Consider the following 19,344-nt stretch of genomic DNA (forward strand, 5'->3'; position numbering starts at 1 on the left):
TTCTTTCCTTCCAGAGGGAAAATTTCATTTAATTCTACAAATTTACAACCTGCCCCAAAACAAACAACATGGGAAAACAACAACAAAGTTGTCCTGATTCAGCAGATCTGGCTGTCGCCACTTAGTCAGGCCAAGTCCATCAAGCTGACCTCAGAACTTGAGGCTGAAGCCAGGGCCAGCAGCTGAGGCTCCCTGGTTGGTGGTGGTGAGGTGGAAGCCTGTCTCCTTCAGGTCATCATCACCCTGTGAAGTAAGGTGGCCATCATAAGGACCGTCCCCAACCACACCCCCAAATGGGAACCCCCATTAGCCATGTCCCTCACCAGCTGGCTGTAGCCCAGGCCGCCCTCAGGGGGCCGTGGACTCGTGCCTCGCTTCACCCTCTGCTGCTCACTCTTGGCAGGCCACGTGGGGAACATGGATGGGTCGATGGGAAGGGGCGTCTCTAGGAAATACTCGTGCTTCAGGCCGTCCTCTGCATTGATCCTCCTCCCAGGGTAGTATGTCAGAAACCTAAAGAGGAGGGAGGGCACAGGACAGTGGGTATCTGCTGTGTGCATCAGGCCACAGATGGCCGTCACAAACTGAGCCAAGCCTTTGCTGTCTCGGTGGACACCTGTGGGGCTAAGCAGAGATGGAAGGTGAGACTACTGAGCCTTAGCATCCCCATAAACCTGGTCTTCTGGGGCTTCCAGGCCTCAGGGCTGTTCTTCAAGAGAGTCAGCCTAGAGTCCAGTGCTTGCACACTGTGCTACCCTCAGACATACTTGTTCATGAGATCAAATCCTTGATCTGATAACAAAGCCCCAAATCTCTTGCGGAGGTTGTTGTAGGGATATTCACTGAAGGTCATCTTCTTGACGGCTGGGAGGTCATTATAGCCAGGCCAGATTTTCTCACTAGGAGTACCCAGGTCCTGAAAAACAGGAATGTCTGAATTAGACACACCCTATATGGGGCCCATGTGTGTGTCACTTTCATCAGAGAGGCCACCAAAGGACCACACTGTGCCCAAGGTACCCAATCCTGATTCCAATTCTGCATTCACACTGCAAGCCAGTCCCAAGTCAGACAGAACACCCCAACATTCACCTTGAAAACTTTGTTAATCTGATCAATCTCTGACTTCCCAGGGAACAGAGGTTTCTGTGTCAGCAGTTCTCCAAATATGCAGCCCACTGACCACATGTCCACAGCCGTGGAGTATTCCTACGAGTGCAGGAGAAACGGTTCAGACGCATGCAGACCCACATCAGTGTCAGCCACAGGTTCATGGGGCATGAGGCAAGGAGAGTTCTCAGACACCCCTTCAGACTCACCTTAGCACCAAGCAGCAGTTCTGGGGCACGATACCACAGGGTTACAACAACTGGAGTGTAGGCCTTTAGGGGTGAACCATACTCCCGAGCCAAACCAAAGTCGCCCACCTGTAACAAGGACAGGGTGGCCTGTAAGACCAGACTGTGGACTGCTTTCCCAGGCACCAGGTAGGAAAGTATAGGGGCTCACCTTGAGAATGCCAGCATGGCTCAGCAGAAGGTTAGAGGTCTTAAGGTCACGGTGTAGGATCCAATTGTCATGGAGGTGCTTCACCCCACGCAGCAGCTGAATCATCAGGGTCTTCACCTCCCCTGTGAAAGTGATGAGATCACACAGATGCTCTGTTTGCCCCACGAATTCCCAACACCTCTGCAAAAGGGCCCAGGAGCACAGGGTTAGATTTCTGGGAAGTTCATTCCAGGAACACTTTCAGCCCAGGGTGGCTCTGAGCTCACTAGGGCTACCACTCATACAGACGAGGTCACTAGGGCACTATTCCTACCTTTGCTCAGAGATGCCTCACAGGGTGCCAGAGATGAGAATGCCCTGCCCTAATCTCATGACTGGACAGCACTGCTGTCTGGGGTAGCATGCAGCCATACCTGGCAGGAAGGGCTGCTTCATGGTCTCCATTAGGCTCTTGAGGTCGTGTTCCACATAGTTCATCACAATGTAGATCTTGTCCATGTTGCTTCCCACAACAATTTCCTAGGAATTAACAGTCAATATATGGGTTCTGGACATGGCTTCTACCTCCAGCCTCACCCTAGCAAACACTGGTTTTTAGAAACCTGAAATTGACACATATGCTGTGGGCAGCAAGGAACTACTAAGACATCTTGGGAAGCTGATGTCTTAGGAAGTGCTATCACCTGACCCTAGGATATTATGGAACCCTCCTCCTTGTCCCTTCAGGGGATAAGCTTCCACAGAGGCAGGGCATGCCAAATGTGGAGGCTGAGCCTTACTCTGACAGTGACGATATTGGGGTGCTGGGCCTTGAGGATGGTGTTGATTTCCCTTAGTGATGTGATTGGGAAGCCTTCCTTCTCCTTCTCCATCTTTAATCGCTTCAGAGCCACAATTTCATCTGTAAACAGAATTGTGTGAGGTGGGCATGGTTGTTCATGTAAGCTGAGACAGGAAGTTTGCCATGAGTTTGAGGCCAGCCTGGGCTAAAGAATGGGAAAATACCTCAAAGATAAAAAAAAAAAAAAAAAAAAAAAAAGAAAGAAAGAAAGAAAGAAAGAAAGAAAGAAAGAAAATAGCCAGATGTAGTGGTAAATGCATTTAATCTCAGCATTTGGGAGACAGAAGTAGGCAGATCTCTGAGTTCAAGGTCAGCCTGGTCTATATGGTAAGTTCCAGGGCCAATCAGGTCTACATAAAGAATTCTAATAGAGCCAAGGCTACACAGAAAGAGCCTGTTTCAAAAACAAAAACCAGAAAACAAAAAACAAAACAAACTCCAAACCAAACCAAAAACCAAAAAAACCCATGTAAATACAAACTAAATTCAGGAGCACATCAATGATAATCAACCATGATCAAATTGGCCTTTTTCCAATGTCAGGGATGCTTCAATATATGTCAATCAATAAATGTTATAAATTACATAAAGGAACTCAGGAAGAGAAATTATATGGTTATCTTGATGCTAAGAAAAAGTTTTATGACAAAGTTCAACATCCCTCAGGTTAAAATCCTGAAGGATTTTAATACAGTGAAGGATAAATGTGATACACTCACGATTAACATTATATTAAGTGGGGGAAACTTAAAAGCATTTACAAGGGTTGGAGATGACTCAGTAGTTAAGAGCACTTATGCTCTTGCAGAAACCCAGGTTTGGTTCAACCTGTCCATAGGTGAACCACGGAACTGAAGGCAGCAAGATGACGACTCATCCCGAGGACCTGAGATTGGTTCCCAGAAAACACATGGCAGGTCACAACTGTCTGTAACTCTAGTTTCAGGGAACCAATACCCTCTTCTGGCCCCCATAAGCACTTTACACACATGGTACACAGATTTACATGCAGAGAAAACACACATACACATTTTTAAAAAGTAGAAATGGTTAATAAACATTTTTTTTTAAAGTATTCAACATTATCAGCCATCAAGAAAAAGAAAACTGCCGGACAGTAGTGGCGCTCGCCTTCAATCCCAGCACTTGGGAGGCAGAGGCAGGCGGATTTCTGAGTTCGAGGCCAGCCTGGTCTACAGAGTGAGTGCCAGGACAGCCAGGGCTACACAGAGAAACCCTGTCTCGAAAAACCAAAAAAAAAAAAAAAAAGAAAAAAAAGAAAATGCAAACTGCTTTGGGACCCCACTCACCCTAATCAGAATGGGATCATCAGGAAGACACAGGACTACAAATGCTGGCAAGAATACAGCAAAAGGGGAAGAGATGCTACGGAGGCTGCTGTAGAAAAGATGTCAGTAGTCAGAGAAGCTTCTTTTGTAGTGGGTGGTGGTTATGCAGAAGCTCATAACTGATCAAAGATATCAGAATAAGTGACTGTTCAAAGTTCAGTTCTAAATGGGACACTTTTATCATCCCCAGTCCAAGGTTCAGGAAACACAGAAGAGGAGGAAGAAAGAATTTAAGAGCTGAAGGATGAGCAAGAGGCTGTAAAGTACTGTCTTTTGGACATAACATGGTGATTGCACTCATGCATTCTCAGAAGCTGTGGCTACCCACACAAGGTCAAGTTAGTCAACATTTCAACACGGATGTGGGAGGGGCTCAGGAGATCCCATCCTTAGCTGAGGAGCTAGTGGATCACATCTGGGTAAGGTGTGCCCATGCTTCAGTGGATGGATCCACACCCAGGCATATGCTGGTAGAACTACCTGAATCATGCTAGTTATAAAACTGAAGGAGAAGGAGGAGGAAGAGAAAGAGGAGGAGGAAGAAAGAAAGAAAGAAAGAGAGAGAGAGAGAGAGAGAGAGAGAGAGAGAGAGAAAGGGAGGGAAGGAGGGAAAGAAGGAAGGAAGGAAGGAAGGAAGGAAGGAAGGAAGGAAGGAAGGAAGGAAGAGAGAAAGAAAGAATACATGTATAAAACTGTCAGAGAATAAATTTTTAAAATCATGTAAAGACTAGCAGGTGGCCTTCCTGGAGGTGGTCCAGTGCTTTTGCATGGTCTGCAATGAGTGAGCTTTATGAGGCAAGGTCCCAAAGAGACTTCATCTCAGGATTGCTTCTTGTAGCTGATATGCCTTTCCTGTCATTATTAAATTAATATAACAATCTCTGGGTATTAGCCCACCGTACTGAGCAGAATTCCTACAGATCAACATAAAGATAAACTTTCGTCAATTAATGCTGTTCAGATGAATTAATGACTTTATAGAATTCCTGATTTGATATTAGGAAGAAAGTTTTAAGAGATGGTTTTAGAAAGATGTAATAAACTTAGAATCTAGAATACAAAGTGCCCACTCCTCACAAAAGTAAGTAAAGACTACATAATAAGAAATACAATGAGCTTTCATAAGTATACTAAAAAGAGAAATAGGCTTAGGACAAATTTGTGTTCAAGGAAAAATATTCAGGTTCAAGGATGAAGCCACAGTTATGCACTATAAAAGTCAAGGCCGCAGAAACGTTGCTTTGAACTTATGATTAACATGTAGCATGAAACTGTGCTCTGAACTCACTTTCAACATCCTAAAACTCCTGTTTTGTTTAACATTTTATCTATGAGGTAATTTTCTAAAGAACTTTTGTCTATAAAAAGGCCATAGAATAGAAATAAAGATGGTGTGGTGGCTCGAGGAGCATTGCACCACCCATCCATCCACCCACGCACGCATCCAAATGTCTGTATGTGTGTAGTTGTATGAGTATATAATGTAAGCATGCATAAACACATAAACCATAGAGTTGATTGAAACAGATGGTTGGGCCCAGCCAGAGAGTGAGTGTGTGAATGTGTGTGTGTCTGTGCATGTTTGCCTGTGTAAAGGAGCTTAATTCTTTTCCTTTCCTTCCTCTCTGGTTCAAATAGTCAACCAGTGAAGAGCTTCCTGGCCAGAAAAGGAAGTGCTAGCAATAAATCATTTACCTAACCCTCAGCCATTAAGCAAAAGGTTATAATTCCTCTGAAACCTTGGCTTCTGCCCCATGTATGACTACCAATCAAAGAGTAAATATTAATACTAAGCAATCTTTACACCCTGCTGATGCTCTGCCCAATTGGCTAACTTCCAGAGAGGACTCAGCCCAGGGCAGGCTCCTGGCAAATTATAGCTCTAGTGCCTCCAATAAGGGCTTCTGGCTTCTGTGGGCATCTGTACTCATGAGCACACAAAACCCCTCCTCCTAATATATACATAATTTTTTAAGAACCATGTTTAAAAAAAAAAAACAAAACAAAAAACCAAGCACCCAAGAAAACATGAATGTGGGCTGAAAATTCTAATGTGCTAGGTGTGTTAGCACATACCCTTAATCTTAGCACTCTGGAGGACTGCAAGTTCAAAACTAGCCTGGTCAATACAGTAAGTTCCAGGTCAACCTTGAGTATGCAGAGAGACCTTGTCTCAAAAATAATACGATAAACCAGACATGGTAGAATACACCTCTAATCCCACCACTTGGGAGACAGGGAGCTCTGTGAGTTCAAGGTCTTCCAGTTTTACAGAGGGAGTTCCAGGCCAGCCAGGGCTACAACAGTGAGACACTGTACCAAAAAAAAGAAAAGAAAAGAAAAAAGAAAGAAAGAAAGAAAGAAACGAAAAAGAAAGAACAAGAGGAGCCTGGGCAAGTAGTATAACATGGTGGTTGAGTGTCTAGAGACCTAGAATTGCAAACAATAAAAGTAACTGTATGATCTATAAAGCACTTTTGCCATTCCCTGGCCTTATCTCTTCTCTGGAGCTTGCTATCTGCTGTCACAGTGAACAGTGAAGCATAGCTGGGCTGACCTCTGGCTCTGAAAATACCAAGAAGTTCAGGGATACATCATCTGAGTTAAGACCTGGTGCTAGGTATACGGGCATAACATGGCCTGAAAACTGGCACCAAAGAAAGGCTAGGGCTGCTTCCAAAGATCCAACGGACCATGCAAATGTGAATCCACATTTAATAATCCATGTGTAGACAGTGCATACCTAGAAACCACAGGCCAGCTGCTGGGGGCAGGACACTCAACATTTCTTCCAGGGTCCACACAAAGACCAAGGGAGGCCCACTGTTTGTCAGACTCCCAAGGTTGACTTTGTACAAGTTCAGGGGCAACAAACTCATATTACTCAAAAATGACTCCTTGTTCCAGGGTGGGCCACAGCTTTCGGCTGACCAGTACCTGCCCCTAACACTCCCTTCGTAGACTACCTACCTGTTTTCTTGTCCTTTGCTCTGTAGACCACCCCATAGGTGCCTTCTTCAATCCTGTTCAGACATTGAAACTCCTCCACACTCCGGCATCCCTGTGGGGGATAAGGTAAGAGGCTCAACAGCCATATCTGCTGGCCTAACATGCTGTATCTGTACATTGTACAGGGCAGTCGTACTAGAGAACTATCCTAAGTGACCTAAGAAGAACAGAGTCTGCACGTGAGTGTACAAACAGAAACAACTTAAATTCTTTCTCTGTGCCATCCAAGACCACCTACCACTTTCCTGTGAAATAACCTGGCACGAGTAAGAGTATCTCTTTTACAACTGAATCCTCCGTCTGAAAAACTATGCCACCCTAGAGGGGATGTGGCCTGCCTGCCCCTAGTGACAACCTTCCATGCACACTATGCGCTGGGATACCACTACTCTGTGTGGTCTATGGCCAGACTCAATTATCTGGAAGCACTAAATTAACTGGAAGGCAAGTGACAAGAGCTCAGAAAGGTGCTACACTAGCCAGGCCGACCTCGTCCTCTACATCCTCAGGGCTGTGTGACAAGTGACACAACCTCAGGGCTGTGTGACAAGTGACAAGAGCTCAGAAAGGTGCTACACTACCCAGGAGGACCTCGTCCTCTACATCCTCAGGGCAGTGTTGCACAATCACTGGTTACAAGTTTGCAGTCCTATGCACTTACACTGTATCCCTTGCAATATCTAGGGATCAAGCAAAGGCAGAAGCAACAACACACATCTCTTGGTACCAGTAAGCCCGACAATGCTGCCAGGCATAAGGATGGACCATGGTTATGGTCATGAGAGGCTGGTGCCATGACTAGCCAGACCACTGTATGGAGAATGTCAACACCTCAGAAGAGCCATGAGCACCTACAGCATGACTCTGTTCTGTAGCACCTACTTAATCTGTAGATTGTCAAAGCATGGTACCAGCCTTAGGATGAATGGGGAAGAGTCTGACCTGCAGGGCTGGTAGGTACTTGGGCAGTTCTTGTTTTAGCTCAATAGGTGACAGAGCTGGAGAGTCAGGCACATAGTCTCCTTCGGTAGGGGCACTGCTCTGTGGGGTCCCTTCACCAACTTCTTCTTCCCCTTCTTCACTGTCCCCAGAATCTCGGTCAAATCGTGACTCTGGAACTTTAAAAGTTAAATCTAATTATAGAACAAGAGAAAGTAAGTACAACCTACCCTCCTTCTGATCTGGGGCTATATAGAAGTGGTATGCCCTGTTTCCCATGGAAGGAGCCAGTTTAGGGCCTATCCTTGGGAAACAGGTACTTAAATAAGGTCTGGAGCTCTGGTGATCTGGGCAGAGTCAGAATCAGAGCCAGAACCATATACTGGACTAAAATCTAAGGGCAGATGCCACATGAAGTGGATAGGCCATAACTCATGTTCACCAGGCCACAACCTTGTTAGCTACTTGAGGCCAGGCCAGGACTCCCATCTCACAAGAGTGCCTGTGCCATCAGACCCCAGAAACTGCTCTCCAACACACCTCATTCCCTCTGAGCATAAAACCACGGGCTCCCTTAGCATCTATGTCACAGTGAAGGGTGCCATTCAAATAAAGCTGTTCTCTGCCAAGTAACATCAGCCACCGTGAGCACAGGATGCAAAGTGAGCAATGGTGTGTCCTCTGGGAATCACATCTCTCAGATCACTGCCTCTGTTCTTCAACAGTTAGGACAGCAGCTCTGTACTACAGCTTCAAGGGAGTATCTTGAATTTGGGGTTATTACAAGCTGTGGATGGTTTGTGTTACGAGGACCATGTACTGCCTTGCTCAGAGCGTCACTATACAGGGGCAGAGGAACCACAAAGAGGTCCTTACCAACCAAGATGTGGTTCTCATTGTCTCTGTCTTCATCTTCACTCATTTCTTCGTCACTGACTTCTTCTGCAAAAGAAGGCAGGTGTCTGCTCAGATCAGTATGCAGCTCAGAGCTGGCCTTGGAACTACCAGTTCACCCTGCTTCAGGGTGCTTGAATGGGTTAGCAAGAGGTGTGGAAAACAGCAAGAGTTCTTACCTACCAATTAATGGCTGCGGAGGTGGTGGTGGGGTTTGTCTCTTTGTTTTCCTGGTGGCATTAGGGATTAAACCCAGGGCCCCACATACACTAGGCAAGTGTCAAGCATTTTACTACTGAACCCCCAACTTTGACAGCCCCAATTTTGGAGGCAAGTTTATTTGGGTATGTACTCTCATTAGATGTTAAATTATTTTTCTGTAGTACCTAAACTTTACACAGTAAATATAAAATACTTTTATATGACTGTAGTCCATTATGACCTGCCAGGTTCTTACCTGCAGACTGTTCTGAGGCTTCCTCAGAGTTGCTCCCAGTCTCCTCTTCTTCTTCCTCCTCCTCCTCCTCCTCTTCCTCTTCTTCTGATTCTTCACTGGTGCTCCCTTCTTCCTCTTCTTCCTCCTCTTCCTCCTCCTCCTCCTCTTCAGAACCTGAGCCTGATTCTGCTACAGAATACAACAGTCACAGTTAAAAGAAGGAAATCTATGATTTAGTCTGGTAGCAAGCAGCAAGGCCTCAGCCAGGTGGCCTCAGATACCTGATGAAGACTCAGCTGAGCTGGTTTTCCTCTCACTGTCACTGATGTCCTGGAGGTCTGACAGCAAGTCTCTTTCTTCCACCTTCTCTTCTTTTACTTGTGAAGTAAACCATACACAGGTGAGTTTGAAGAGATGTTTTAAAAATTGCAGTTTCTTTCTAAAACTGTTTTATCTTATTTATTTGATGAGTGTTTGCCTGCATGTATGTGATACATGCCTGGTGCCTGCTGAGGTCAGAAGAAGGTATTGGATTCCCTACAAATAGTTGTGGCCTGCCATGTGACTGTTGGGAACAAAATTCAGGTCTTCTGCAAGAGCAACAAATGCTCTTAAGCACTGATCTAGATTTCCAGGCCTTTTTTTTTTTTTTTTTTTTTTTTTAAAAAAGACAGCATCTTATATATCCCAAGCTAGCCTAAAGCTTACTAGGTAGCAGAAAATGACATTGAACCTCCTGTTCAGTGAAATGATCCTCCTGTTTAACCTCCTGAGAACTAGGATCACAGTCCTGTTTGACCATACCCATTTTTTTAAATAAAAATAAAATTAAAAAAATTGTGGTGCTTAGGATCAAACACTGGGCGGCTACAATATCCCAACTGTGGGAACATGTTTTTAAATAAACAAGACAGAATCAGCCAGAAATCACACGCAGCTCACACACTGATCACGTTCACAATCTACCGAAAACAACTCATCCATGCATACTTTAACTGGAAAAACAACTTCCAAAAAGACCAGCAACAAGCATCACCGTTGAGAAACACATGCCTCACTGCATGTGTGGAGGTCAGAGGACAACCCGTGCAAACAAGTTTTCTCCTTCCATCATGTGGATCCCAGGCATCAAACTTAGGCCACCCCATTTAGTAAGAGCTTTTATCTGATGAGCCATCTTGCTGGCTCATCAACACATGATTTATTGTTAAAAATAAATTGCTTGGCAAGGTCTCCTTAATTTCATAAATTGTTTTGTTTTCTCCTCACACGTTAAAAGTAAACTTTTAAGGTTAGCATATAATACAAAGTAATACGTTACATTATGTCACTTTTATATATCATAATTTAAAAAAAGGGCAAAATTTCATGTTCAGGCATCTCCCAGGAAAGACAGCCTGGACTCACCTGGCTTCCGGTTGTCTCCCAGCTCAAAGCGCTCTCTTGGTGGCCTCAGAGGGCTGCGGCTCCAGTGGCCAACTTTTCCCTTATCGCTGTAGTCCTCCCTCATGGTACGGTGATGTGCAGAGACTGTACACACAAAACAGAGCAGAGATGTTGCTGGGAGCAGCCTTCCCAACACAGACCCATGTCATGGGTGCTACAGACCTATATACAGATCTATGACTGTATTAACAGCTTCAAGATCACAAGCCAAAATGCATTTGGAAAAAGCTCCAAGCTGGAGGTTATCAGCTCAGCAGAGGACCTTCATTGGTCACAGAGGTCAAGGTGAGAAACAATTCTGGGAAGAGGGTAGAGTGAGAAATACCAGGTAGCACTTCAACAACAACTTGGCCTGTGTTCCCCAATTAGTATGGAATTCTGGAATCAGTTGAGGGTCTTCAAGTTCCAGGGGAGGCTTGATAACAACTGGTTAATTCTAGTCAAGTTAGCTGTTAGCATTGTAGAAGTTGCTCACTCTGTCTCTAGGGCACTCAGTTATTCTGGGTTCCAGAGAAGCTTAGAGAAAAGGACTAGTCCCCAGTCATCAAAAACCTATGCTCTCGATGCTATATGCAGTCCTAGTAGGGAAAAAGTACCCAAGCTGTTGAGAGTGCACCTGACTCTGGTTAGGGTGTGCTTTAGAGAAAACATAAGGGCCAGGGCTCTTGTGTCCATTTCTGTTTTTTCTTTTCCTCTTTTAGAAGCTAGGTATTTAAGGACATGGACATTAAAGCAATTGTATGCATAGTGGAAGCTAGAAAATGCATATTCCTGGGGAAAGGCAGACTTAGATTTGACTTGTAAAAGGATGTGCCAGATCCACTGTCAGTACAGACAATACCAACACTCACAACACAGTCACAGCAAGCCCTGAGGAGGGTCTGACCTTAGAGCCATGACAAACATTTAAGTTAACAAACAAACAAACAAACAAACAAGATCCACCATGGTGGCACATGCCTTTAATCCCAGCACATGAGGCAGAGAGGCAGAGAGGCAGAAGGTAGATGCAGGCCTATCTCTATGACTTGGAGGCCAGGTTGGTGTACATAGTGAGTTCTCAGACAGGTAGTGTTACATAGAGAGACCCTGTCTGAAAACAAAACGACACAAAAAAACCAACAACAACAACAAAGAACCAAAACAAACAAACGAGCAACAAGAAAAACCCCACAACCAAATGACTGAACTTGACACAAGCTAGTCATTTGAGGAATCTCAATTAAGAAAATTATTCCATAAGATGGGGTTATAAGAAAACCTGTAGGGCATTTTCTTAATTAGGGCTCAACCCATTGTGATTGGTGGGCTAGTGGTCTTAGATTCTGTAAGAAAGCAGACTGAGAAAGCCATGAGAAGCAAGCCAGTAAGCAGCATGCCTTCATGGCCTCTGTATCACTTCCTGTCTCTAGGTTCCTGGCCTGTTTGAGTTCCTGTCCTGACTTCCTTAGATGCTGAATTGTGGTGTGGAAGTGTAACCCAAATAAACCCTTTCCTACCCAAGATGCTTGGTCATGGTGTTTTACCAGAGCAATAGTAACCCTAAGACACCAACCAGCCAATCAAACAAATGCAAACAACTTTACTCCTAGCACCTGAGAAACAGAGGCAGGGAGATCTCTCTGAGTTGGAGGCAAGTTGAGTTGCAGAACATCCAGGGCTATGTATAGACCTGGTCTCAAAAGACAAAACAAAATACAAACAACAAAACTCATACCCACAAGACATTCAAAGAAACAGCAATGTCTGTCCCAGTCAAAGGGAAAAAAAAATTAACCACTGTAATGTAGGTGTGATAGGAGATGCCGACAAAGACAAGTCTGAAGATGACCTATAGATATGGCATCAGAGAAATGGAAGAGAGAGTCACCAGCTTACATCTAACCTCAAAGAAAGTGTGTGGCTAATGTCCATGTAGTAGTACCATGGTCCACATGCTTGCCCTCTCTGGCAAGGGACCTACCTGCTGCATACTTGGGATGAGAAGGCTAATGGGGTCAAGGCATGAGCTGCCATGCTGATTGCCCAGGAATGGCTCAGAAAAACAAAGAAACTGTGTCGTCCTACCTGCCACAGTCTAGGTCACAGAAAGAGAGTGGACTCCTGAACATGGGCCTCGATTAGCCCACAGAGCCCTGTCCACTGAGGTACGAAGGCAATGCAAGACTGAGAGCGCTGTTCTACTCCTCCACCAGTGCTATGAGCAGGGCCTCATACATCACTGTTTTCTATAAAAATGCCTTCATGGAAACAAAAAGCCCACAAGACCTTAAGACAACTATTATAAAGACGCTTAAAGAACTGAAAATGTGGCAAAACTCAAGGAAATGATGCCATGAACATGAAAAAGCCAATAAACAAGCGGGAAACACAATTGGTGTCCCATAATCCCAGGACATGGCAGCCTGAGGAAGAACCCTGCACAGGGACACCACTGAGTTCTAAGCCATCTGGACTAATTTGAGACCCTGGCTCAAAAAAAGAGAAGAGAAAAGAGAAGGAAAGGAGGAGGAGGTAGAGGAAAGAAAAAAGAGGCCTTCTAAAAGATTCACACTGAAGTATTTAATCCTCTATAGGGATCCCACAGTAGGTCTGAGTAGGCAGAAGACTGACTCAGTGAACTGAGAGACAGAGCCATGAAAACTATGGAACCTAAGAGACAGGAAGCAAAGCCACTGAAGAACAATCCTGAGAGCAGAGAGGACCTGTGGGACACCAACAGCCCAGCCTGAGGGTACTGAGTCCAATAAGGATGAGAGAGCAACAGAGAATATACCTAAAGAAGTCAACCTCGGAAGCTCACATTTTCCACAAGACAGGAACATTAACATTCATTCTGCTCAACATACTTCAAGAAGGATGACTTCAAACTGCAGGAGACGGAAGTTACAACAGAACTGCTCTCTAGTGTAGGTCACAATTGTTTGTAACTCTCTGTTAGGCTGATGCATTTGTAAGGGTACAGTTTAAATATGCAACATACCAAGATACATTTTAATGACAGGACCAACTTAAAACTTAAAACGGCTTCAGCCGGATAAAAGCAACAGAATTTGTAAGTTACTGAGTTAGAATAAACTAGTTTCAATTCAAATCTGTCTTAAGTTTAGAATGTTATATATGTCCCATTTGTAACCTTACAAACAAATGAAAACCAGATACAGAGTAAACACAAAAGAAATTGAAAAATGAATTCAGATATTCAAATATTTGGCTTTAAAAAAAAAAAAAAGAAGAAGACTGAGTTAGAAAGCTGGCTCAGTGTTAAGAGCACTTGTTCTTGAAGATGATTCAGGATCAATTCCCAGTAGCCACATGGAGGCTCACCACCTCCTCTGGTACCAGACATATATATGCTGCACAGATGTACATGAAGACAAAACACTAATACACATAAAATGAAAATAAAATTAAAACAAAAGAGAGAGAGAGAAGTTAATACATAAGTAATACAAAGAATGACAATGAAGCAAAAAAAAAAAAAAAAAAAAAAAGGACAAAATGTATGCAGGATATATTATAATATGCATTATATATTATAATATATAAACAGCAAAATGACAAAAGGAAGCCTATCCTATCAGCCAGTCTTCAAAAGGAAAGTCTGACACAAGTTTGAGTTCTGACACCCACAGAGAGGCTCACGACAGTCTGAAACTACACCCGTTTCATGCCTCTAAGGACACCATGCATATACATGTTAGAGACATACAGCAGGCAAAATACTCCAAAACAAAGAATGAAAATAAATCAATCTTTGTTAAAAGGGTAAAATGGATAATGTACATATGTGGCATAAAAGGAGAGGACAGGGGTAAGGGTTTAGTAAAGCAAGCATAGGAGTCAAGAACTGCCTGTGTCTGCCTCCCTTCAAGGCATCTTCCCCAAAGCCCAGTCAAGGCTGTCACATCATAGACTCTCTGTCAGGGTGAGCCATGTGTGTGAAATCTATGGCACACCAGTCATCCCCTCAAAGTAGCCCAAGGAAAGGCCCCACAGAGAAAGAGGACAGTCCCCCTCCTACCTTCCCTACGTGCTTCTCTCTCTTTGCGACGCTCCTCTGCCCTCCGTTCCCGCTCCTTCTGTTCCCGCTGTTCCTTCTGTTGCTCCCTCATCTTGCGCTCACGCTCCCTCTTCCTTTCTAACTGCTCCAGGCGGTCCCTGGGAGAAGCATACCAGGCCATCATCACACTCCTACCACACAGGAAGTGTCTTTTTTTTCTTTTTTGGGGGGTGGGGTGGGGTGGGGTGGGGTGGGGTGGGGTGGGCAAGGTGTGGGGAGTGTGAGACAGGGTTTCTCTGTGTAGCTTTGGCTGTCCTGGAAATTGCTCTGTATTCCAGCCTAGACATAAACCCAGAGATCTGCCTGCCTCTGCCTCCTGACTGGTGCAATTAAAGGCCTGTGCCACCGCTGGTTGACAGAAGTTTCTTAGGCCAGGTGGTTTGTTTTCTGCTCAACTTGTGTAGTGTATTTGTACACTGTAAATCCACAAACGGCTTCTTAGGTGTGGAAAGCACATATCATCAAGCTGTCCTGGTAAGCCACAGCAGAAGGCAAAGCCCAAGAAGAGGCTAAAACGTCAGATTCCAAACACTAGCTCTATGGCTTCTACTAACAACTCTAAGAAAATACAGCATGTAGGTTCCCATGTGTACAAGAGAATCCAGGTTAGATCCAGTACATCAGGAGTACACAAATAAAAGCTACTACAAAGGAGGTAGAGAGGCCTCTTGGGAAGGTGAGGAGGCAGCCATGGGGCTGACGTTTCTTCACTGGAGTCTGGGAAGACAGACCCTGAGCCACTTCCTGCCCCAGCTTGAAACAGTGTAAGCTTGAGGATGATGGGAGAGCAGAGGTGCTGGCTGCTTGAAAACAAGGTATCAGAAAAGTAGGCACTAAAACATGTTTAAGTGGCTAAAGTCATTGGTTTTCATATTCTTATTCCTAGATAAAAGGTTCTGTTTATAGAGCTTTACGTTTTAATTATTCTTTGATTTTAAATATAAACACCAGATACATTAATTAAACTCGTGGTATTTTTATTTTACCTTTTTGTTTGTTAGGGTTTTACTATGTCTTCTGGACTGGCCTTAAACATTTAGGACTCTTTCTGCCTAAGCTCCTAAAAGCTGGGAATACAAGGATACACTACGAGGCCTGGCTATTTTTACTATTTATTGGAGGAAATGGGAGGTCAAGACAGGGTCTTACAATATAGCTGAGGCTGGCCTAGAACTCATGTAAAGCAGGCTGGTACCTGCTCTACTGTCGACATGTACACTCACCATTTCCAACCTGAGGTTTATCCTGAAGGTCTTCCTTACTATTTTCATAGAGTTGTAAACTATGATGTCCACCAGTCTTTACCACAAAATGTCTTATTTTCCTTTCACTTTAGTAGGAAAGTTGTGCCAGACACAAAATTCCCAGTTGAGATTCCCATTTTTGCTAAATGGTGTAGGGCTAACACATCCTAGCCCCACTGCCACCATCCTCACCGGAGTCCAGATCTCTCTGGCAACTCTGCACCCTGCTTGAGGGTCACTGAGCTATGTGGATATGGATATTTGGATTTGAAAGCAAACCTGGGACGTGCTCAGCCACTCTTCAGGAACTTGTCCTTCTGCTTTTCTCTGTTCCTAGGACTCCTGTTACAGAAGGTACATGTGGTACCATGGAAGCTGTCCCACCCACAGGCTACTGAGACTCTTCTTTCTCTTCCTCTTCTCCAAAAAGGATAACTCCTACTACTCCATTAAGTATAGTCTGCATGTTTTAGCTAAGCTCTAGAACTCTCCAAGGCAAGTTCCATGGACATGTCAGGTCACCTGTGTAATCAATGTGATTTTTTTTTTTTAAATTAGTTTTAGGTGTATAATTGTTGTGTACACACATATATATATGTGCCATGTACATAACTGGTGCTTGTGGAGATCAGAGAGGATATTAGATCCCTTTGCACTGTAGTTAAAGGCAGTTGTGAGCCACCATGTGGGAGCTGGGAATTGAACCCTGGTCTTCTGCAAGATAGCATCTTAACTGCTGAACCATCTCTCCAGCCCTGTCACCCCCTCTGCCTTTTGAAACAAGATCTTCTGTATCCTAGGCTGGCTTCAAACTCACACTATGTTGCCAAGGATGACTTTGAACTTCTGATCCTCCTGTAGGTCAATGTCTACTGCTCTCATCCTCAATTCTCAGTCTGTACTCTAGTGCGTCTCCAAAGCACAGAGAGTGGATTTTCTCAATTACAGCTAGATTTAAAACTAGTTTCGGGGAGAAAACAGATAGTCTTCGCTCAGTCTTGTGTAGTCTTGATCTGTAGACCAGACTGGCCTTGAACTCAGAGATCTGCCTGGCCCTGCCTCCAGAGTGTTGTAATTAAAGGTGTGTTTTATAATGAATATGTTAGTTGAGATAAGAAGAGAGACCTACTCTGGGTGGAGTCATTCTCTCACCAGGATTTTTAACCACCTAAGGAGGGAGGAAGTGAGCCTAGAGAGAAGGCTCAGTGGTTAGATTACTCCTTTTGTAGAGTTTGCATCCCTATCAGGCAGCTTACAAGCACCTGTACGTCCAGCTCTAAAGGATACAGCCCCTCTGACCCCTCAGGCTGCCTGTACTCACATGCACAAGCATGTATGCACATAATTTAAAAAAAAAAAAAAAAAAGCTTCTAAAAAGGATCTTTAAGAGTGGAGAAAGTGAACTGAGCACTGATGAGCATGCACTAATGTATCTCTCTGCTCTTGACTATGGATGTGACGTGTCTAGCTGCTTCAATCTCCAGGCACCAACTGCCCTGCAATGATGAATGCTAACCTGAAATTGTGGAACAAGTCAGCTCTTCCTCCCTTAGGTTGCTTTTCTCAGAGTATTTTATTACAGGAAAGGAAATAAAAGCAAAGCATCTGCATCGAACTCTAATAAGCACTGACTGTGCCAGGATTTAGACTATGAACCTGAGTGACTTTGTAGGCTGCCGACCTGACTCAGCTGGCCAAAACGGCACGGCTGCCGACCCGACATTCAAGGTCTCTCCCTGAAAACTAAAAGAGCACTTCTGCAATAAAGGCTGTTGAGAAGGATCCGGTTGTTCACGTCTCCGTTGCTGGTCGAGTGGGCGAGACAGACTTCTCTAGGAAGCTGCTACCTACCTACCTACCTTCCTTCCTTCCTTCCTTCCTTTCTTTCTTTTTTTTTTTTTAAAAAGACAACATCTCACTTTGTAGCCATGACAGGCTCAGAATGTGTTGTGTAGACCACAATGACCTCAAATTCAAAGAGGTCTTCCTGACTCTGCCTCTTTTAGTATTGGGATTAAAGGTGTGTACATGCCAAGCCTTCATCTTACTGTACCACAGCTTAAAAATAACCCACCACTGAAAAGGTGTGAGATTCCATGTTCTTACAAGACAGAACCTGCCTCACTCTCCAGTGCCACAGGGTCAGAGTTACTCACAAAACATGTCTTCCCACTGTGCCTCCCTCTCCAACTCCACAACTTCACATCTGGCTCAACTCTTCATCCTCAATGCTTGAATTCCTACCTGGTACCTTGTGTCAGTTAATACTGTCACCTTGACAAGGTCTAAAATTACCAAGGAGACAAATTTCTGGGTACCACAATAAAGGAATCTCTAGACTATTTTGAGGTGAAAGGACCCACCTTAATGTAGGTACCTCTAATCAATGGGCCTAGATCCCAGAATGAGTAAGAAGGAGAAATAAAAATGACTTTCAACATTTATTAGTCTGTTTCCTGACTGCAGCTTTAATATGACTAGCTGCCTAATATTCCTGCCACCCTGCCATGATGGATGGGCCTCTCAAACCATGAGCCAATGTACATCCTTTGCTTGTTCGCTCGTTTGCTCGTTTGTAATTTGCCTGTTTAAGGTGCTTTGGCACAGCAAAGAAAAAAGTCACTAGTGCAGACCCTCAGCATTCCCATGTAACGTCCTCTCCCCAACTGACCACTAAGCCCTGTCTCTCAGTGACCAATCACTTTATTAAAAGCACTAATGAGCAGGCCTCACCTCTCCCTCCTGGAATGCTCTCTTGCCATTTCCCTCCTCTTCTGTCTTTCCCATTCCCTTCGAGCTTTGTCCTGTTCCTCTCGATGGCGCTTCCGGCGTTCGTGCTCTCTCTCTTTCTCTTTCACTCTGGCATGTTTCCCTAATGAGATATGAGCATCAGGTAAAGAGACTTAGTTTTCAAAAACTTAACTTAAATATTAAATCAAAAAAGAAAAGAATGGGACTAAAGATGAATCTTCAGTGCAGAGTGCTTGATGTTCTTCCACAGGACCCATGTTTTGTTCCAAACACACTCACATCCACTTGTAACTTCAGCTCCAAGGGATTGGATGTCCTCATCTGACTCATCTATGTATGGCATACATAGGTGATCTGACTCATCTACGTATGGCATACATAGGTGCTTGCATAAATGAGTTTGAGTGCACTACGTGCACACAGAAGCTCTTGGAGGCTGAAGGATGTCTGACATCAGTGCTAAAAACCACATCCAGATCTTCTACAAGAGCAGTGTGCACCCACAACCACTGAATTATCTCTCCAGACCCGATTTTCATTATATATATATATATATATATATATATATATATATATATTTTTTTTTTTTTTTTTTTTTTTTTTTTTTGAGACAGGGTTTTTCTGTGTAGTTCTGGCTGTCCTGGAACTCACTCTATAGACCAGGCTGGCCTTGAACTCAGAAATCCCTCTGACTCTGCCTCCCAAGTGCTGGGATTAAAGGCATGTGCCACCACCACCTTTTTCATCTTTCTTTTTTTTTTTTTTTTTTTTTTTTTGAGACAGGGTTTCTCTGTGTAGTCCTGGCTGTCCTGGAACTCACTCTGTAGACCAGGCTACTTTTTCATCTTTCTTAATGTTATATC

General features: G+C 44.1%; 1 protein-coding gene across 8 annotated transcripts in view; it reads right to left on the reverse strand.

Annotated features, from left to right (window-relative positions):
• The window catches only part of LOC117708297 (cyclin-dependent kinase 11B), a 23,702-nt gene continuing 4,358 nt past the window's right edge, over positions 1-19,344 (reverse strand). For 6 of the 8 annotated variants that reach the window (XM_034501812.2, XM_034501818.2, XM_034501817.2 and 3 more), the window contains 16 exons: positions 18,464-18,602; positions 14,448-14,584; positions 10,385-10,507; positions 9,259-9,354; positions 8,999-9,166; positions 8,524-8,589; positions 7,651-7,826; positions 6,670-6,760; positions 2,289-2,410; positions 1,923-2,028; positions 1,510-1,631; positions 1,320-1,427; positions 1,093-1,209; positions 768-916; positions 324-513; positions 1-243 (listed from right to left, as the gene is read on the reverse strand). In XM_034501812.2, coding sequence (XP_034357703.1) covers positions 151-243; positions 324-513; positions 768-916; positions 1,093-1,209; positions 1,320-1,427; positions 1,510-1,631; positions 1,923-2,028; positions 2,289-2,410; positions 6,670-6,760; positions 7,651-7,826; positions 8,524-8,589; positions 8,999-9,166; positions 9,259-9,354; positions 10,385-10,507; positions 14,448-14,584; positions 18,464-18,602 — 2,003 coding nt within the window. In that variant the 3' untranslated portion in view covers positions 1-150. Of the gene's footprint in view, positions 244-323; positions 514-767; positions 917-1,092; positions 1,210-1,319; positions 1,428-1,509; positions 1,632-1,922; positions 2,029-2,288; positions 2,411-6,669; positions 6,761-7,650; positions 7,827-8,523; positions 8,590-8,998; positions 9,167-9,258; positions 9,355-10,384; positions 10,508-14,447; positions 14,585-18,463; positions 18,603-19,344 lie in introns of those variants that run through there. The other 2 variants (XM_034501814.2, XM_076933575.1) reach the window with 2 other exon arrangements.

Source organism: Arvicanthis niloticus, chromosome 5 (assembly GCF_011762505.2).
Source record: "Arvicanthis niloticus isolate mArvNil1 chromosome 5, mArvNil1.pat.X, whole genome shotgun sequence".
NCBI lineage: Eukaryota > Metazoa > Chordata > Mammalia > Rodentia > Muridae > Arvicanthis > Arvicanthis niloticus.